Source organism: Saccostrea cucullata, unplaced genomic scaffold, assembly GCF_032062105.1.
Source record: "Saccostrea cucullata isolate Sc308-1 unplaced genomic scaffold, CSIRO_AGI_Scuc_v1 ctg1824, whole genome shotgun sequence".
Classification (NCBI taxonomy): Eukaryota; Metazoa; Mollusca; class Bivalvia; order Ostreida; family Ostreidae; genus Saccostrea; species Saccostrea cuccullata.
The window spans coordinates 39,402-62,016 of NW_026937736.1; the positions used below are offsets into that span (position 1 = coordinate 39,402).

General features: G+C 34.0%; 1 protein-coding gene across 3 annotated transcripts in view; it reads left to right on the forward strand.

Annotated features, from left to right (window-relative positions):
• LOC134248743 (uncharacterized) overlaps positions 1–22,615 on the forward strand; it is a 49,206-nt gene that overhangs the window by 22,721 nt on the left and 3,870 nt on the right. For all 3 annotated transcript variants that reach the window (XM_062731136.1, XM_062731139.1, XM_062731138.1), the window contains exons 5-14: positions 1,116–1,151; positions 1,542–1,871; positions 2,236–2,625; positions 2,901–3,104; positions 3,246–3,572; positions 6,980–7,330; positions 11,522–11,884; positions 12,093–12,443; positions 13,631–13,858; positions 21,871–22,182. In XM_062731136.1, the coding sequence (XP_062587120.1) occupies positions 1,116–1,151; positions 1,542–1,871; positions 2,236–2,625; positions 2,901–3,104; positions 3,246–3,572; positions 6,980–7,330; positions 11,522–11,884; positions 12,093–12,443; positions 13,631–13,858; positions 21,871–22,182 (2,892 nt within the window). The remainder of the gene's footprint in view (positions 1–1,115; positions 1,152–1,541; positions 1,872–2,235; positions 2,626–2,900; positions 3,105–3,245; positions 3,573–6,979; positions 7,331–11,521; positions 11,885–12,092; positions 12,444–13,630; positions 13,859–21,870; positions 22,183–22,615) is intronic.

The following is a 22,615-nucleotide window of genomic DNA, read 5'->3' on the forward strand; positions in this document are numbered from 1 at the left end:
GAAAATCGACTCAGCCGTTTCCGAGAACTCGCGTGCACAAAAATCGGTAAGAAAAAAAAAATAATAGGGAAAAAGAAACTGAACGAGAACAATAAGGTCTTCCGTTGGAAACGGAAGACCTTAATAATAATAATAGGGAAAAAGAAACCGAACGAAAACAATAAGGTCTTCCGTTGGAAACGGAAGACCTTAATTAGGGAAGTCTTGATATCATCATGTCTTAACAAAGATCGTAGTACAAATATCTCGTCTATTCGAAAATTCGGACGGAAGACCTACTCGTTGCTCGCAACAAGATCGTTTATAGAATTTATTTATTGTTTTACGGCCACTTAAGATTGATTTATATTTTTACGTCTATTATATGAAGTCGTCACCTTATACCGGAGAAGGCTTTTTGCGGCACTCAGGGCCATTGAGCAGTGGGGGATCTTTATATTGTGCCAACGCCAACCCTGACTCGGGGCCTCGTATTTTAAATGAGCTTTTCTGATCGAAATTTGACCGTTATCTGAAGTCGTTACCGTTGTCGTTGTTGTAAACTTTTCACAATTTCATCTTGTTCTCCACAACTATCTGGTCAATTCAACCAAACAGAGTAATACTGGGTAAAGGGAATTCAAGTTTGTCCAACTAAAGGTCCACGCCCTGCGCAATCGACTCTGGGTGAATGTAACAAATATCAAAGTTTACAAATTTGAAAGTAGTTTAGGATGGCGACTATGTGGCGGTAGGATGAATAGCCTGGTCGCGGGGTCTGTCTTTTGCATTGCCACAATAAGAGTAAAAACTTCAACAGTTTCTGTAAAAGTTTGTGTAAACTGTATACATTGAAGTGTAAATTTTGCAGATTAAAGTATAGAAATTAAAAATAAAATGTGTCCAAGTTGCACTTATACGCTTCCGTATTTTATATTGTCTAAGGGAAATTTCTTCCTTTGTGTCTTGTTGAGATCTAGCTCCATATATATGAAATAATTTGCCATATTCTACCTCCGTTTTCCCCTTGTTAATGAACTTGATTGATAATCTTTCTTGGGTAATGGAAGAAGATATCGCCGAACCTTGTTCTTTAGATTTGAACTGCTTTATCATTTATAAAATTTTTCTTCCAGAAAGGCGCAGGTTTTTTGCAATAACCGAAGAAAAAGGTACGTAACAAAAGAAATACCTAATTGATTGTGCTTTTATGTGCCCATTTATTTAAATATGTAAACAAGTCAAATGATTTTGACTGCTGATGAGCTTGTCGACAAAAGACAAGTCAATTGGAAGCAATTTATGAGTAGGTTACGGAATCGACGATCAATTTTGTCAATGCATTTTCCTTTTTGCTGTTAATATATTAAATCATTTACAAATATATTGTCATAAGAAATATTGTGATTATATTTTTAATAGAATGTTTTTTACATTTATAATTCAATAACTTAAATAACAGCATTTCAATATATATAGCTATGTCCAGTGTCATTACTAACCTCAATGCTAAACGCAGATTAGCATCAATATGTGATGTGCTTTTGTATTTATCTTTATAGCAAAGAAAACAAAGCAGCGAGAAGAGATGGTGAACTGTCTTTTAGAGGCTGGTGCCGATACCAATATCCAGACAGAGAATAAAACCTCACTAGTTTGCAGTCTGCTGTCGAGTCCTTTTAGACAAGATACCCTGGGAATTCTTTCTGATCTTTTAGAGCATAATGGTAACCCCAACATTGGGACAGAAAATCCATTATGTTTGGCCGCAAGACTAAATATAGATATCGTGAAATTACTTTTGAAATTTGGGACAAATGTTAATAGAAAAGGGTCAAAGGAGAACACGCCACTGGTAGAATATTTACTAAGTTTACAAACAGGAAAAAGGGGTAAATACTTTTCCTATTTTGCAATACATGTTTCGACTTTTTTACAAACATAATATATATAAATATGCGACTTGTTGCGTACTTTAACTTTTCGGATAAGATTTGAAGAACCATGTTGAAGAATTTAATGAAATGAAAGTATTTATCTGTATTAAAAACGACCACATGGGGAAACTTAAACAAACGTACATGTAAGATATTGAAATTCATTCATGAAATTGGAATATTATTTGGAGATATATGATTTAATAAAATATTACTATACCTATTTTGTACAACATTTAATTACTCTCAGGTCTTTGATTATTAGTTACTTAACATCATATAAACACACCATTAAAAATCAAGGATATTTTTTTGTCAGACGACCAGATGGAAATTTTGAAGTCTTTGGTTGAAGCTGGAGCAGACACAAATATTGCAAGCAACACTGGAAAATGCCCTTTAGAAATTGTTCTTGAGGACTACCTTGTTTTATTGGATGAAGGTTTTGTAAACAAGGTTAGACGAGCATCGTTATGGCACTCATATTATTCTGAAGAAAATGCTAAATTACACTTACAAAAACTCTTATCCCTCTTAATCGATGCTGGCGCAAATTGTAGTCAACGTAAAATGGGTGCCGATTCGGTATTACACATAGCTGTGGCTATTGGTGAAAAAAATATTGTGGAAATGCTCATTAAAAATGGTTCTGATGTAAATCATATAGGAGAAAACAAAGACATGCCTTTACATCGATATTTAAAGAGAGGTAAATTTATTATCATTATTTAGAGACAATTTGATTAGTGCTCTTTTTTCCTGTCTGGGAAAGCGTACATTTAAAGAATAAAAGTAAATGACAACAGAGAACTTAAAATGAGAAATAAAATTAGGATATTATTGGTTCTAAGAATATTTATATATACTTTTTTATAAATTAAGTTGAAGGGTCGGTCTTTCTAATGCACCAACGTATTCTGTTAAAATAACGTTAAATTTAAAATAAACGTAAGCTTTAGGAATTAAATGCATCTTTTTGCACAGATACAACAATGAACGGAACTCGAGAGACTGTACTGGATGTTCTTTTATCATATAATGCGAATCCAAATGCAAAAGATGGAGATGGCAACACCCCATTATGTCTTTCTCTACGAACAAATGCAGAGGACTTCCGAAAATTACTTGCAGCAGGAGCTGATCCGTTTTCTAAAGAAGAAAATGTTTTACAGAAATGTGTCATGTCGGGTAATATATCATATACAATGTATATAATCTGTTGAAGCCATTCAAAATTGTTGAAATGATAATAAATGTAAATGTGTTTTGTTTTCAATTTTCAATCGAAATTACCTGTACGGTACATAACTAGGTCAAATTATTCCACAGATGATCTTTCCTTTCTTAACGTGCTGCTTCAGGAGAAAGGAACATTATTTATATGCAACAGTCTCTTTTCCAAATTTTGGGAGAGACAAAATGGTGTTACGTTTTTAAGAAACAGATCTCTCATCGCAACTGTGACATTACAGATGTTAAGTTCACCCCAGGAGCTTAACGTAAATATAAAAAACCGCTTGGGAGCAACACCTCTTCTCTTCTTTTGTGAACAAAATAAAGACTTGGTTGTAAAAAGGCTGCTAGAAAGAGGAGCAGATGTTAACACCGTACACAATGATGGACGAACCGCATTGCATATTATAATTTGCTCTAGGGGTAAATCTTTTATTTTATTTCATACATTTTCTGTTAATGGATATAATTAATTGTTTATAATTGGTGAATTAAAAACGAATCTCTTCACAACTTATTTCGACTTGACAGATAATTCTTAGAAAATAATTTGAAAGAAGTGTCCATAATTTTCCAAAGCATGTTAACTTTTATTTGTGTCTACAAGATGCAAAGTACTTATATTTTGCAGTCTCTTCTTATTTTACACTACAGCTGTGTTCGTGAATTCTTTTCTCTACTTTTGATACAGATATCTTGAAAGAAGCACACGATTTTTTTTACTTTTTAGGTCACCCGAGTAAACTCAGGTGACCTAGTGCTATCTGTTTTCGTCCGTCGTCGTTCGTCGTGCGTCGTTCGTCGTGCGTCGTGCGTTAACATTTGAACATTTTTAGCTTCTTCTCTGAAACCACTGAACCAATTTCAACCAAATTTGGCATATAGCATCTTTGGGTAAAGGGGAACAAAAATTGTGAATTTCATGGTCACTTCCCCCCTGGGGCCTTGGGGGTGGGGCAAAAACCACTAAAATTAGTGCAATCTTTAAAAATCTTCTTTATTCCTGGACATCAAGCAGTTAAACTGTTGGTAAGATTGTAATCAGCATTGAGTCCTCTACCAAAATTGTGAAATTCATGGCCCCAGGGTCAGGGGTTCTAGTGCTAGGGCGGGGCTAAACAGGTTATATAGTGAAAATGCATTATTTCTTTGAAATTCTTCTTTTCTGTTTGTGGGCATTAAATAAACTAACCAAGTGCATAGGTAAGTTGAAAATGACCGCCTTTTCCAAAATTTTGAATTTTATGGCCCCAGGATCAGGGGTTCTAGTGCTAGGACGGGGCTATATAGATTATATAGTGAAATTGCATAAATTCTTTTAATTTTTTTCTTTTCTGTTTGTGGGCATTTAAAATAAACTAACCAAGTGCATAGTTATGTTAAATAAGACTGCCTCTCCTCAAATTTTGAATTTAATGGCCCCAGGGTCAGGGGTTCTAGCGGTAGGGTGGGGCTATATAGATTATATAGTGAAAATGCAAAAAAATTTTGAAATTCTTCTTCTCTGTTCATGGGCATGATATAAACTAACCAAGTGCATGGCTATGTTGAATAAGGCTGTCTCTTCCAAAATTGTGAATTTTATGGCCTTAGGGTCAGGGGTTCTAGTGCTAGGGCGGGGTTATATAGATTATATAGTAAAAATGAATTATTTCTTTGAAAATCTTCTTTGCTCCTGAGTAACCAAGTACATAGTTATGTTGAATAAGGCTACCTCTTCCAAAATTGTGAATTTCATGGCCCCTTGGTTGGGGGTTCTGGTGTTAGGGCGGGGCTTTATTAAATATATAGTGAATAGAGTATAGAGATTCTTGTGTTGGGGGGGGGGCTCTAATGTTTATATAGTGAAAATGCTTGAATTCTTTGAAAATCTTTTCCGTTGTTATTGGGTATAATGCCAATGATCTTAGTATATATTTATGTAAAAAAAAACCTGCTTCTTCCAAAAATGGTTAATTTCCTGTCCCCTGGGTCAGAGGTACTTGGGGGGGGGTTAACATAATCTGAAATAATATAATGCTTTGAAGTCTGCACTTTGGTATTAATCAACAGCATGATGAAATAAAAATTCCAAAATTTTGTAAGATGTGGCCCCAGGGTCAGTGGTTCCTGTGGAATGGGGAGCTCAACTGTGGACCCTTTCTAACAGAAGAATTGAATTTCACTAAAAGTGGAAATGCATTTTCTCTTTGTTACTCTGGTCTACCTCTGGGTTTTAAGTAACCAAAATAAGTATGCTAAGTGTATAATTATTATAAGCAATGGTACCTCTTTCAAAATTGTGAATTTCATGGCCTCTAGTTTAAAACATGAATAAAATTCAATTGTTGGAAAGTTGTTGCATGATACTCAGGTGACTTATAAGGCCCATGGGCCTCTTGTTATATAACTTTACTTAAACTGTAACTTTTATTTCATCTCGCCATAGAAATTGCAACATCTTCTTCATATTTAGATATTTGACTGACATTGGAAAATAGTTGTCAATTAAAAATTATCGCTTGTTGGCGATATTAACCTATCCCAGGGCCGTAATTTGGCTGACATATTTCATACCCATTGTTAGTTCTTTTTCTTTATATAACGTTATGCCTATGGAGTGTTCCACCCATCTGCTCAATAAAATGAGCCTACTGCAGCTCTGACCAGCCATCAGGGCAAGATTACTCATCCTGAGAACACACTTTTGGGGTCTGTGTTTTATGCCCTGTAAACAAATTTGTTGTTTTGTCTGAGAATAATTTAGATCAATAGCTCTTTTTTTAGCTTACCTTGGCTGAAAGCTCAAATGAGCTTCTCTGATCACCTGTCTATCCGTCTGTTCATCTGTCCTTGTAAACTTTTGACATTTTCAATTTTTTTTCAAGAACCACTGGGCCAGTTTCATTCAAAGATGCTTCAAGGCATCCATTGGTAATGGGGAGTTTCAATTTTTAAGATAAAGGACAGAGCCAGGATCCTTAAAATGGGAGATAGTCAAGGAAAGACAAAAATAGGATGATATTTAAAAATCTTCTTAAGAACCATTAGGCCAGAAATTCTGAACCTTGTGTGGAATCTTCCAAGCCTTTAGGGTATTTTTTTGTACAAATACTGGTTCCCGGGGTAAGAGGGCGGGGGCACAACAAGGACATGGAAGTTTTACATTTGTAATAGGAAAAATCTTTTAAAATCTTCTTTTAAAAACTGGGACATAAACACCTGAAACTTATGTGTAAGCATCTTAGGATAGGGAAGATTCTATATTGTTCAAATTATGGTCCACGTAGGGCTTGGTGGGGCCACCATTGATAATCAAAAATTTACAATGAAATATATAGAAACAAATCTTTAAAAATCTTTTTCTCAATAACCACTAGACAAGAAAAGCTGAAATTTATTTGAAACATTCCGGGGTAGGTTATATTCTTCTCTTTTTTTGTTCAAAAATGACTTTAGGGGAAATAGTGGACCACAATATGGGATCATATTTTGACTTTGAAATTTTCTACTACTCAAAACCACTGGGTTAGAATGTTTGAAACTGCTGTGAAAGCACCCTGGGGTAGGTAGTAAATAGTTCAAATCATGACCCCCTTGGCCAAGGTTGGGCCTCAGTGTGTACATGTATAACAATCGGTTGAAGAACAGCAGGGCCGAAGTTACTCAGGTGAGCGTTGTGGTCCATGGGGCTATTTTTCATGTGGTTCAGAGTAATATGGCATAGAAAACAGTAAAAAGCATCATGGTATCTGATGAATATTGAAAACTGTAACCTATTAAGAACGTGGAAATAGGAGGGCAGATTTAATTAAGCATAAAACAAATTCAATAATTTTTTTTCTTTGTAGATAGAGATGCTAGATATACCATTCTTACGCTTTTAATGAAGAAGAATCCTGAGTTGAAAATTATGGATTCATCTGGGAAGACAGCCTTCCAAAGAGCAGAGGAAGAGTACCAAGACAATATTTACTACAAGCGCATCGATTACAAATGGTTGTCAATTTTTATGAAAGAGGCGCTGCTTGCAGGACAAATTTGCGAAAAGTCTCATCTTAATTCCTTGCTTGTCTTGGCATCGCAGAAAAAACATTTTGATTTAATGACCATTTTGGTGGAGAAAGGTGCAGATTTAACAGTCAAAAAGGACCAAAAGGGAGTTTTACATCTTTGTTGGTCACTTCAGTACCATTATGAAGGTAAATTATAGATTCAGATCATATTTCAAATTGGTATCTCATTATACTTAAACATTTTTTTTCTTTTCTATTGATTTTCTACGGGTACTTTAAAGAATAATTTCAAAACAAGACTGATCTTTAGGGTTTATATTATAATAGAGTAAGTGCACTTAAGCTATGAGAGTTGGGTCCCGGTGCTTTAGGAAAAATAAATTCCCGAAGTTTCTTAATCAGAGTTTTTAGAATGTCTTGAGAGCAGGGTTTGATACACTATATCATATATTTATTGAGTATCATAATGTCGAGCAAAACTGGCTTTTGAGACGGGGGTCTAGCAGTTCTTTCACATTTCTATTGTTATTTATATACATATCTGATTTTAACGACATTGTTTACATCGAGTAACTTGTCCATTCGTCTAATTTACATTCTCTTGTCAAGCCCCGCCCGTGATTTTTTACACGCCTATTGATGAACCAATAGTTCTCAATTTATTTAGAAATTAAGTATTTTTACTATATGTAGTGTTATTTCGGACAAAGAATTTGTAAATATTTTGGCTTAAACTCATACACATTCAGAGGAAAATGTTGCGGCAATATGCGGTTCATATTTATTTTTTTTACAGTCTCCAAACTACGATCGAGTTAGCTACTTAATTAATAGGTCCCCGAGTCAATCGCATCATCTCGAGTCTTTCCGTCAGAGGTCGGAAAAATAACATCGAATATATTGACATCACCGGATGTTAAAATTTATATATTTCCTGTTTATTCAAAAACAGAATAGACGGAGTTAAAAGTCCCTTCTATAGTATATTTTAGGTACTATCTATACATTTAATTAAGTTAAACTGTATAATCCACAGATAAGAGGTATTCAAACATGTATTTCACAGTTTGTTAATAAAAAGGGGAATGTCATGGCGTCTACGTAATACATTCGAGGTTGTTTTTCCGCTAGTAGGAAAGGCCCGAGAAGTTGCGATTGGTCCCCCGAGTGTCAACACATTTTCACCCGAATGATATGATAATCACATTTTTCACGTGACATTCCACCGTTCGATATGCTTACATTGTGTCTGGCATTCTGACTGGAAGATACTTAGGTATATATTATATATCGACTCCAAACTTAAAAATTTGAAGATTTTTGCGTAAATATTTTCAGGGTTTAAAATATTATACATTCTTCTTTTGATCTAGTTTTTTGTTAGGGGTGTTTTGAAAGAAATCCTGGAATTCACTATTGTCAGTGCAAATCTGGTCCACATAAATAGGTATAGTTGTGCTTGTGTCACCTCTTTATTATGGTCTGCAGGCATCTATAGACACAACCCATCCCTATTATTTGTGCGCCATGAAACAAAACAATCTCTTTATCTCTTCTCAATATAGATTTATGGTAAAGAAAACAGTTTTTTCTGTAAAAACTTTATACAAAATATAAGCTTTGAAAGATGAATTACTAAATTAAACTATTTCCTAAATATTTCTATATTTCTAATTTTTTAATTAATGTATAATTAATTTCCTTTTTTCTTAATTAATTTATTTATTTATTTATTTATTCATTTATTTATTTATTTAAGTTTTTGTTAATACCTATATACATGTATATAAGTATATAGGTAAATATATAAATCTCGGGTGAAAATTACAGGTAAATTACAGGTAATCAATCTAAAACAGACTATACACAGGTGACCACTCAGGTGTGAAAATAACAATTTTAGCTAAGTGGGAATAAGAATTTCAGAATTTTGGCTAAGTGGGAATAAACCGAAAAATCATGTGCTAATGTTTACATTCCGCTTCCATGCGATTTAAATGTTTCCACCTATTTCACCCCTACTAATGTTATTGTGATTTAAATTCAAGACACGTGGTTTAGGTTTACCTATTCAAAGGTTAGAGGGTAGAACCAGTTTTATAAATAAAATTGGCAGTAAACAGGAAATTGCTAAAGTCTGTTTCTTCTAAAAACATGTCCTGTGAAAAATGTTTCCACACCTTTCTGAAAGACTTTTATGATTTTCAACAGAAATGGGTGGCTTAAAGGGGGGGGGGGTAAATAACAATTAATGCGTCTTATCATAGTTTACTGCAAAAAATACAGCTCACTAGCGATCGATACGCTGGTAATAAAAATGTGTAATATCATCTACATTGACAAACCTTTGTTTGCCTTATATGGCTATTGCTATTAATGCGCACGTAGGATCTTACCACGAGCAACTCGAAAAATATGTTTAATAAAATGTATACGTAGTTAGTGTCAAGTTCAGAACACCAGCACTACATTGAAAAGGAAAACGAGCACCTTCTCGTAATCAAATCACCCCTACTAATGTGTTCGAATCTTTTATTTTTCGGTGTTCTTCAAATTTTAAAACCCGATGAGTTCAGAGTAGCTCTGACACCTGGAGATTAATGCGCACGGAAGATCTTACCACGAGCAACACGAAAAATATGTTTAATAAAATGTATACGTAGTTAGTGTCAAGTTCAGAACACCAGCACTTCACTGGAAAGGAAAACGAGCACCTTCTCGTAATCAAATCACCCCTAGTAATGTGTTTTGTGCGTCACAGAACATTGATAGAACAATAAAGGAATTTATCAAGCGTAAAATTCCTGTGGTATTCGTATAGTAACCCATAATGCAATTCTCATTCATCTGATTTGTCACTTAAAGTCACATTGGTGCCTCATTTGCTAATCTGACGCCCAAAAATATAGTCTCGCTTCCCATGCAATATTTGTCCAAAAAGAAATTTTAATTGATGACAGCAGAAAATTGTGTCATAGGGAATACTTATAATTAAATTTGAATGAATTCAAGAAAGATTGATTGAAGTATATTTCTACAGAATTTAATATAGGGTGGTGAAATCTAAAACGCAACATAACTTTTCTGTTTACCATGTCTCCACGTGTTTGTCACTTCCTAGCCACATCTCCGTGAATAATTTACCCTATCTCGCTGAAGTCTTGCTAACTCTCGCCAGAGCCACTATCAGATCTACTCTGAACTCATCGGGTTATATAATTTGCAGAACACCGAAAAATAAAAGGTTCCGAACACATTAGTAGGGATGTATTTGTGAGTATCTTAATTTCGAAAGTGCTCACGTTCAGTTTTCTGCAATTGAAGGCTTACAATGTACGATGTACATTTTCAATGACGATGCCTTTCAATCATTAATATCAAAAAGATATGAATGCACAATTATTATAGATTAGTTTAGCGATGTATTGTAATCAAAAGCTTAAAATGAATAGCCGAAAAGGTTTCAAATGACATACTAAAGTACATTCATTATTCAATTGCTTAAGAAATATATATGAAATTGATTGCTTATATTTTGATACTATTTATCCTATTACCCCCCCCCCCCCCCTTTATCAGAAAAAAATGTGAAAATATATGAAAGGAGATGGGCGAACTTAGCGTACAGAAAGCCAAATAGCTTCAGATATATATATAAAAATCATATTCAAATTGTGAATTTAGTATTTAGAGTAAAGTTCTCATTATTGATTTTTATGAAATCATAATTAAAAAAAGTTGTAAGGAAAATTTTCGTTAAAATTTATTCTTTTATATAAAAAAAAATAATGTTGTATCCATTGGGTTTGAACCCTGGCAGTAAAATCATCAGTTGCATTCTCTATTCAGACTAGCACGCTAACCATTACCCTACACAAGTCCTGAGGAAGAATGGCATTTTAAATCATGTTTGTGGTATGACCATTGACTTAATGGACTTAAAGTATTTCTCGAAAAGATACGAGTTATGTCATAAAATTATATTTTTAAGGTATAGTGGGTCTTTGCTTCATAATTTTGGAAACCAAAATTTGTATGTTTGTATGCAAACTTCGAGGATTAACTTTCAAAAAAATGGAGAGAAGACCTACTCATATCGAAAACTAATGTTATAGTGTGAAAAAATTTACTCATTTTGTCCTCTTTCGTGTGTGTATAATATTTCATAGGCAAATAACTTCAATCTTCATGAGATTTGTGCAAGTTGTAGAGATTTTACATAAAGTACTCTTTAATGTTAGATGAAATATTAAGGAAAATTTTAATATAATTGAGATTTAATTTTTCGCCCTCATGTTGTTGCGCTATTGGCTTATCTCTCGTCATGTTCGCCCATCTCCTTGCAGCTGTAAAATTCTCTGTTATTACATTAATTAGAGAGAGCGAATGTATCTTCTGAAGAATGTCTGAATTTCTTACGGATATATAAAAAACACGGTGGAAAAATGGACGACTTGGACAGGGATGGGAACACACCACTAGTGTTGTTTTTGAAACATGGACTTTACGACTTCGACGCCGCTCCGGATAAACTGGTGGATCTGAGAGACGAGATAGTGTCACTTCTTGCTTGTGACGGATCGACAGTAAGAAAACGGGACAACACAGGATCGTCGGCTATACACATTGTCTCATCAGAAGGATGGTTAAGCACGATGAAAATCCTTGTACAAAAGGGGGCCAACATTTCCGAGAAAGATGACAAACAAAATACATGTCTTCACCTCTGCTCAATGGGAGGTAAAGTTTTATTTCTTTCTAGTACCATAAGATAGACATTTTTTTTTAATTTTAACGTATAGTTTGACAATAAAAGCACTAAACACATTCTTCATTAAGCAAGAGTATTCTGTATTGATGTAATTAGTATATATAAGTTTTTAGAATGTACAACAAGCCATTGATTATCAACAATTTGCTTAATTTTGACTATAAATATTAATTTCAGCCCCTGGTGAATTCTTATATGACATTATCGTATATCTAGTTGAAAGAAAGGCAGTAATAAACGAATTAAACATCAGGGGTGAGAGTCCACTTTTTATTTTGGTTGATAAAAGAGGAACTTTGTCTGAACTTAAGTGTATCGATGTCATTGAATACCTGCTGAAAAAGGGAGCTCTTCCAAATCTACATCTCAAGCTGTGTAACCCTCTAGTAGCAGCGATTCGTTCAGCAAGTGTAAAACTAATCCATCTCCTCTTGGACTACCACGCAAAAGTAAATGAAATTGAAGATGGACCTACCGCTTTGCACATTTTCTTCAGATGTTTTCGCAGCTTCAATAAAATCAACCAAGGTAAATGTAAAAAAGGCTTATAATTCGAAAAAAAATTACTTAGAAAAAAATTATATAATTACTATTATGAAATAGAATATATTATTAAATCCTGATTAAAATATTTTTTGTCAAATCTAAACCCATAAAAAATATTGACATTAATTTGTTTATAAAATATGTATTTAAACATGCATTAAATTTTTAAAAATCTTTTTGACGTTTTGATAATTTATATACTTAATAAGATATAAATTCATTGTTTTTGTTATCTTCATGTAATTGGCAAAGTCTGTATATTTACGTATTCTTCTTAGTATTATGACAAATACATAGAGTCATTTCTTATTTAACAAAGATGTCCATGGCAAAAAAGCTTGTAATTTATTTACTTACAAAAAGATACTTCAAAGGATGTACTCTAATATTCTTTTGATTATGATAGTATATATATGTAGGCCTCTGCCTACATATTGGAATCAGAATGTTAGAATGAAGTTATCGTCACAAGCCACAGATTCTATTCCTCTTAAAACCAATATTCGCTAGTACAAAATTCTGGCGTTCTCACAATTTTAACGAAAATGGAACAAGAAACTTGATGCTTCAAGTCAGAAAGTTTTTGTCCAAGGAAAATAATATGTTTATGATGTATTTGGATGTAAAGATCAGCCCTACCCTTGCTTGAACTCGAATCGAATTTTTTTTCTGTTAATGAGTGACACCTTTCGCACAACATCTATATTCGGAACCCTGTGTTTTAAATAAATATTTTATATTCGTGTTTTAAATTACTTATAACTCGTCTCTGGTATTTAGGACCTATAGGTTTTATCACTATATCTTCTGCGTATTGCAAATATTTCATATTGTAATGGGTCCGCAATATAAAAGTAACCATGTGTGCCAGAGAATGAATTCCTTTTAAATCTCAATCTGGCGTCACCTGATAAATATTCAATGACTCAATAGCGACTACAAAAGAATTTAAGAAGGATTTGCAGAAAATTAGTAACATATAACCAAGGCTTGCGACAATGTAATGAAGTGTATTTTTTGCACTCCAAAATACAGATCTTGAGGTTATAAGGTGATACAAGAAGATTTCGTATTTTTGGATAAACATAATCTTTAATAAAGCACAATTTATAACAAAAGCAATGTTTCTATCCATATTTTGATTATTAATTAAAATTAAAATTCTAAAGATGATATAGAGAATGTGGCACACAGAATATTGAAGAAAGGGGCAAATGTAAATGACAGAGATGATACCGGAAAGACTGCTCTTCATCTTGCTATCAAAGCTCTTTGTTCCGTTGACCGAAAATGCAACACAGAGAGTATTATCCAGCAACTTCTTGATTATGGTGCAGATATAAATGCTGTAGACAAAAATGGACATACTCCATTAAGTATAGTCTGTGAAACAAGAGGTAAATTGATTGTACGATAATGAAAATGAGATCTTATTTTTGTACAATATTGAAAATCGTATAAAGAAATAGTGTATATGTTAATTTATTGAAAGGAATAATACTGAAAGATATTCATTATTATTTGGAGTAATGCTATTTGTAGAATTGAATAATAATAAGACGAAAAGCATGATTAACATTATTTGAAATACATGGACGAATATTAAAACGGATCAATATCTTGAATATTGATCACTTGAATCGGTTTCTAAAATTGCTCAACCATGAAATGCATCACGCTTCATGCACATAAAAAGTGGTTTAAAATTTAAAAATGCGTGTATGATTATAACATGTATGTTGATGACATGCTGCAGTACGATTTGATACTTTGCAGAAATAGTCATCGTCTCCCCTATCTCCGGCCAATTTTAATTTCTTGTCCAGAAATATATACTCTTCAAAAAAAGAAACGCATAGTAGGAACAATGCCCTGAAAAATGTATGATAGTTTTGTCCTACCTTTTATTTTTGTATGAATACGATGTATTCGAGTAAAATGCATGATTTTTTAATGCAATTGTTAACTTTACAGTTATTCTACAAGTCTCACAGACAAAAAGATCTGATTTTGCAAAATTTCCCCCAAAATTTTGATCTCAATTTTCATTTGTTGAATTCCTATGCAATTCCTTCAGGTACAAATAGGCTATCAAAATCGGGGTTATAGATATTTTGATTCTGGTTTTATCTGAAAAATGACGCTTCCTAAAAATGCTGCATCTGAATGATGCGTGGCACAAAAAGAGAAATGGGCGACTGGAAGCAGGGGTACCGCAATCTACAATTGCAAGAGGTTTTAATTTTACGCACAGCGCCATATATAACCTATAAAACATAAACCATTAACATCGAACACCAAATGTTCGCAAAAAAATATGGTAGACTACGTGTGACATCAGCAGCACAGCATCACTTTCGATGATTACGTAAATTGCACGAATGTAATGCAAGGACGTCATCTCAAGCATTAGCTATCCCTGAACTGCACAGATCATCTAACAAGACCGTTTTCAGTTGACTACGAATTATTGCAAGAGGATTAATCATGCCATTGTTCCGACCCCAAAACACCTCAAATGTCGACTTCAAAGATCTCAGATCAATAGAGTATGACCACAGCAGCACTGCTGAACATTTTGGTTATCCTACCAGTCCAGAATGTTTATCTGAAAGCCTCTTATAAGTTTAAGAGTGCTAATGCTTTGTAATGAATGTTAGACAGATAACTGCCTCCAGGACGTTAAAAAAGTTGGTGATGGTAGTGTAATGATATGGAAAACGGTATTATATGAAAATAAGATTAATTTGATTCGAATTCAAAGGACTTTGATGGGAAAAGGTACTCTTACCATGTTCTACCTACACATACCCATTTAATTTTGCAGCATCCAAAGTCGTATTGCAATCTCACAATACACAGCCATATATGGCTCGTTTGACACACCTATTCTTGCAAAGAAACAACAGCCTGTTTCAGCCACAATCATCTTAATTGCTAGATTCAATCCATATTAAGCAGCATTGGACAAAATGGATTGACATGATTTGCCAAAGACAATCGCATCCCCAGATTCTGCAACAGCTGACCAATGTCCTACATTTGATGTGGGAGAGTATTCCTGTACAGTTTTTATTACACACATTTGCTTCCATTTGATGCCGTTTGTGGCTGTCATTTGTGTCTGCGGGGGGCATATCAGATATTGATCTTTAATGGTCTTTAACCGACTATAATTTTAAAATTGTTGAGTAATTATGACATTTAGATAGTATTCCTGTTGCTTACCACATTTCTGTTTTATCAATGCATCATTTTCCTAAATAATCTTTATGTTCAATGTGTCAATAAAACTCTACTATGCGTTTCTTTTTTTTTTTTGAAGAGTATATACTTTGGGAACTGGAGACCGGTGCTTCGTATGAGACCGTATAAACCGAGATCCAGTGTCGCAGTAAGTGCTGGCACGAAAAAGATCTCTCACTGCTCAATGGCCCTAAGTGCCAAGCATAGGAAAAATTTACAGCTCTCCTATGTCAAGTGGTGGCGTCTCCATATGAGTGAAAAATTCTCGAGAGGGACGTAAAACAACATACAATCAATCATTCTTGCATAAAACTCACCTCGTATTACTATGCATTAGCAAAGTAAAAACACTAGTCGAGGTATCAATTCGACATTCAGATATATAGGCGGTTTTTATGTTTTAACAATTAATATAATTACTTTATATCTGAACTCGATAAATTCAAAATAAAACATACTGAAATGTTTCAGATTTGGTTACAACAAAAATACGTTTATGGCCAACTAACAACTAAATTGTATGACAAACGAGACGAATCAAGCTTTTCCATCGTGAGCTTTCTTCATTTATGTACAGTGTGCAAATAGTCCACTACATCTGTTGCTCAGTAGGGGAATTTTACTCCTCTCAGATAACTGATTCCACCTCTTTAGTTTCCAGGTGCAGGTGCTTTTTAACAAATTTGTATTTTGTTAATTTTTCTATAGATCAGTCGTTGCTCGTTCTCTTCACCTTTTATATTAAAAAAGATAGAACTTCTGACAGAAGTTCAAATGATTTTGGACAATGCATAACTGTGGTCAATGGCAATAACAAGTTGATGTTAAGTTTGTTCAAATTAACGATTTTTCTGTAACTGATAATCGTGATGTCAACGTTAAGGAAATATCAGAGTTTATCTGGTAGTGGGGGAAGAAACTTTTTATTTTAAATAAAACCTCTTAAGCTTAACTCTTGAATTTACAGGGTCAATTTAGTAAATCAATAGCAATAATTCTGTTTTAGGTCACCTGAGTAAACTCAGGTGACCTATTGCTATCCGTTTTCGTCCGTCGTCGTGCGTTGTGCGTTAACATTTGAACATTTTCAGCTTCTTCTCTGCGACCACTGAACCAATTTCAACCAAATTTAGCACAAAGAATCTATGGGTAAAGGGGAATAAATATTGTGAATTTCATGATCCCTGCCCCCCGGGGGCCTTAGGAGTGGGGCCAAAACCACTAAAATTATTGCAATCTTTAAAAATCTTCTTCTTTACTCCTGTACATCAAGCAGTCAAACTGTTTGCAAGATTGTAATAAGCATTGAGTCTTCTACCAAAATTGTGAAAATCATGGCCCTGGGGTTAGGGGTTCTAGTGCTAGGGCGGGGCTAAAACGAGTATATATAGTGTAAATGCTATATTTCTTTGAAAATCTTCTCTCCTCCTGGGTAATAAATAAAGTAACTAAATACATAGTACATGATGAGCAAGAGTGTCTCTACCAAAATTGTGAAATTTTATGGCCCCAGGGTCAGGGGTTCTGGTGTTAGGGTGATTGATTATATAGTAAAAATACATGAATTCTTTGAAAATCTTCATCTCTGCACCAAGGTCATAAATAAACTAATGAAGTATAAAGTTATGATAATCAAGAGTGCCTCTTCCAAAATTGTGATTTGATGGCCATCAGGGGTTCTGGTGTTAGGGCGGGGCTCAATTGATTATATAGTGAAAATACATGAATTCTTTGAAAATCTTCTTCTCTGCTCCAGGGTAATAAATAAATTAACTAAGTACATAGCTATGATGAGCAAGAGTGCCTCTACCAAAATTGTGAATTTTATGGCCCCAGGGTCAGGGGTTCTGCTGTTAGGGTGAGGCTTTCTATTGATTATATAGTAAAAATACATGAATTCTTTGAAAATCTTCATCTCTGCACCAAGGTCATAAATAAACTAATGAAGTACAAAGTTATGATAATCAAGAGTGCCTCTTCCAAAATTGTAATTTGATGGCCGCAGGATCAGGGGTTATGATGTTAGGGCGGGGCTCAATTGATTATATAGTGAAAATACATGAATTCTTTGAAAATCTTCTTCTCTGCTCCAGGGTAATAAATAAATTAACTAAGTACATAGCTATGTTGAGCAAGAGTGCCTCTACCAAAATTGTGAATTTTATGGCCCCAGGGTCAGGGGTTCTGCTGTTAGGGTGAGGCTTTCTATTGATTATATAGTAAAAATACATGAATTCTTTGAAAATCTTCATCTCTGCTCTTGGATATTAAATAAACTAATTAAGTACATACTTATAATAAACAAGAGAGCGTCTTCCAAAATTGTGAATTTTATGGCCCCTGGGTCAGGGGTTCTGGTGTTAGGGCGGGGTTCTATTGATTATATAGGGAAAATACATGAATTCTTTGAAAATTTACTTCTCTGCTCCTGGGTATTAAGCAGATGAACTACTTATATAGTTATGATGAGCAAAATCCCTTCTTCCAGAAGGCCCCATGTTCAGAGGTACCATAGAAGAGGGCTCTACCTATATACTGAAAATAAATTAAGGGGACGAAGGATGTATGGTCACATGACTCAGTTTAATTACGTCATAATCCCTGATAAAATATGTCAATATACAGTTAAAGTATATCGTTGAGGGAGTCAGCAAGATTCCAGTTCCCCAAGAGCAAGTCTATTTCCCGAGGCGCTTGCGCCGAGGGAAATAGGCTTGCTCGAGGGGAACTGGAATCTTGCTGACTCCCGAAATGATATACTTTAACTTTTTTATTATACCGATACCAACAAGACATTTAAAAAAATTATATTCAATACCGTATTCAGTAACAATGTTTAATTCCAACAGGAATAGATAAAAAATACGACAAAACAGAATACGGTCATGAAAGGAATTCCATTTTATCAATAAATCAGTTCATTGTCCGAGTTTTTACTAAATGAAATCGAAAGTAACATTACTCAAATCCTCTGAGCACGCCATTTCTGTTGTCGTTCGCTTCCAGTAAACTGGTTCTTTTGATTGATATGGGACCAGTTGACTCGCGATGCATTTCGATTCACTAATGAATATTCATGAGTTTATTCGGAACATTTTTAAGTTTGTCGTAAGGTGAAAGAAAATGTCAAGTGTTCCGAATAGGTGTGTATCAGTTCATAAAAAAAACGTACTTTTTTTGCAGGGAATCAGTCTGTTTTGCAGGGAATCGGTTTATTCACGGTGATTTTCAGGAAATCAGCAAAATATATCGATTTACTTTTATATAGTGAAAAATCAGTAGAGGTATAATAAAATAAGATTGAAACCACAGTACTTGTATAATTTTTTGACTATTTTGTTTGATTTCACCATCTTGTATAAAATATCTAAAAAAGATTAAAACTTTCTTGAAAATAATATCAAATTACGGAATAGATTGATCCACTGTTCTGTTTCCCTACACTGCGCGTCCAACGAGGCGTTGACGTCATAGTGGATCTCTTAGTACAGTAAGATTCTACCGGTAAAACACGGGTAGTATAATATCATAAAAACGGGCCATGATCAGTACTTGATGGGATATTTTGTGAATTAGGGAACACAAGATATATATTTACATAGTTGTTGACGGAAATATTTTGTAGGTATGTCTTATTTCGCTTATTTCGCAAATGCGTGACGTCATAGTTGGGTTTTCCCGTACTCGAGAAATGTAAACATGACACGTTTTTCTCAAGCTCATGCCTTGTTTAACTATGCCCTGTGCAATATTGAGCTCAGCTTCACCAATCGATATTTTTACAGCTAATCAATAACATGACGATCTTGCATTTCAACATAAATTATCAAATATTGAATGATAGGATTTTTTGCAAATTAATTTTTTTGTTGTTTAAGTTGTCTTAAAAAGTACGTAATTTTCTGTCTCCAGATGCGGTGTGAAAAAAGAATATTGCTTTTTAGAATTTTTAACCCTATTCATACTCTAAAATATTTTAAAAGACACATGTTCGCCGACATATTTTTGATCTATGCTGAAAAAAATTCCACTATGGACCGATTAATCAGCCCAGAAACACTGAGAATCAAAACTCCACTTAGACACTGTGGGGTATAATATTTGTCACTCAATATCTCAAAAATAAGTCTAGAAACCTATTGATATATCTGCTTTAAGGTATGTGGGACATACTAAATTAGAGATATACAAAATATGAAAAAAAAATTGAAGGACAGGTATTTTTTCAGCGAAACGTCCTTCTTCCCCTTAATTGTTTGAAATCTGCTCGTCTGTATTAATCAAATATTTTTGATAAGAAAGGGTGCCTTTTCAAAAATTGTGCAATCTGTGGACCTAGGGTCAGGGGTTCAATTGTGTGGTACGGGCACTACTGATTATTGCTGAATATTACTAATTAGTTGATATGCAATTTTTGTTCCCCTACCTTGCCTATGGGTGTTAAGTAATCACACTAAGCAATTGTTAAGTATATAACAATTATAAAATATAAAATTGTGAATGCCATAACATCTGGCTTAAAATATGAACCAAATTCAATCACTGCAAAGTTTTTGCCTGATGCTCAGGTGACCTATAAGGCCCATGGGCCTCTTGTTAAATTACAGACCTATCATTGTTTTAAGACTTCTGCCATCGATGATATCAAAAAGGTTATCCTCATAGTAGCACAGAATAAGACAAATGTGAGCCTTTTCAAATGAAGTCATCTTCATATAGACAAGATATATGGTCATAACGAACAGCATTCACGTCCAAAGTCCATTAAACAAAAAATATCGGGAACGGACCTCCAAAAAATCTGAGGTTGGATCAGGTGCCTTGGAGAATGAGCACCCCCTACTGACGTGTCTTTCCGCCTTGTGTGAAGTTTTTGTTTAGCTTTTCTTCTTCACGAAATGATACGGCCATCTCAAATTAAACTTCCTTTATACAAGAAAACATTACTTAAACACATTCCTATTCTTAAGTAATGGTTATATATGTAGTTCAGAAGTGGTTAAAATTTTATATGTTTAGTTATATTTTTTAATTTAGAAAATAAGCAATTTTCATTATTATCATTTTTGGATTTTTTAATTCAATTTGAGATTTATAAACGCACACATGCAGTCTTTCTTGTATCCTCACTTGCCTCGAGCTATTTTTTTTCTTAACCTTTTTTTCTGCAATCCATCCTTAGTCACTTTTCAACAATATTACTATTTTAAAAAATGGACTATTTTGGTATAAATTTTGTTAAATCTTTCCTGTTCTTTAGGAATGTGTAGATAAGTGACAAGCGTTAAGATATGGAACAGTAATTAATATTTTTAACAATTAATATAAATTGAACAGGGCAGAAAACACAGAAGTAGGTTAAGGTGCTTAAGAGACTTGAGCATCCAATGTCGACCGCTCGCTCAAGCATTATTAAGACTGATGAGTAGTTTAAACACAATCGCTTGAAAAATGTATTGAAACATATCTGATTTAATTAGAACTAGATTTGCAGTGAGCAATGAGCTCACTAAAAGATACCCCCCGGGCCTCCCATATGAATATAACGGCAGTGTTCATGTATTGTTATGGGAAACCCAAAATATTTGTCGGATCAAAAAGTAAAATAGGAGGTGCACAATGGCAGTACATGTATGTAATAAAGATTCTGAAAGATTATGAAAGGAGTAGCGGGTAAGAGATGGGTACCCCAAAGCGTAACAGACGGACGGACAGACAGACAGACATCCCGATTACTATATACCCTCCCACTTTTCAAGGGGGGTATAATAAAATTCAAAATTCACAATTCGAATTTGCAAACAAAGTTATGATAATGATCTCATTTCACATAAGATTTCTGAACCCTGTGAACATTAATTTATTTGTCAATAGGCTATCCTGGTATAAATATTGATCATACTAAGGGCATGCGTTTAAATACCATATACATGTACTGGTGAAAGTGTTGTATTATTTCGCAAAGATGGAAAGTTGAGGATGCAATGGTTTAAATCGTGTCGTTTTCAAGATGAATTTTTACCTATAAGATCAATAGAAAAGCATCTTACAATTTCCTGAATTAAAGATCATAGATGTATTATATCTGTTTGGGACCGCTATGACAAGGCTTTATAAATATTTGGATATCGGAATAACTAATTTTCAATTAAATTTATTTCAGGTTCGACTGACCGTGCTCATCTAGGTTGTTGTTTATTATCAAAAGGAGCGGATCCAAACATTGACTTTGCATTAAACCAGTGCATGCGAAATATTGATTATTACGGTTTAAATGCTGACTGGAAAATTTTCATACTGTCTTTGATACAAAACGGAGCTGATCCAAATCAGTACAGAGATGGCAAACCGCCAATACATTTTGCTATTAAGTCAGGGCATTCAGATATTGTAAAATTTCTTATAGAAAAAGGAGTAAATATTCAGTCGTGTGATAAAGATGAAAATACATGCTTGCATTTAGCGTGCGATTTGAGTAAGTATGGAAGTATTAATCAGGAATACATTAAAATATATTTACATTCCCTTTCTTATCAAATTTCAAGTATTACCTTTTTTCTTTAAATTCCAATCAATGTTGCTTAGATATTTTTTTAAACACAAGTTCTCCTTGAAACATCCCAATGGTCTGTGAACATTTTAATAGTAATCATCCTTCCTCGTGGTAGGTGATGAGGGAAATCGTTTTAAAAATTCCCTTTCTTATCAAATTTCAAGTATTACCTTTTTTCTTTAAATTCCAATCAATGTTGCTTAGATATTTTTTTAAACACAAGTTCTCCTTGAAACATCCCAATGGTTTGTGAACATTTTAATAGTAATCCTTCCTCGTGGAAGGTGATGAGGGAATTCGTTCTGAAAATGAGGCAGAGTCATAAGGTTTTAAAGTTTACTCATGAAACAAACTA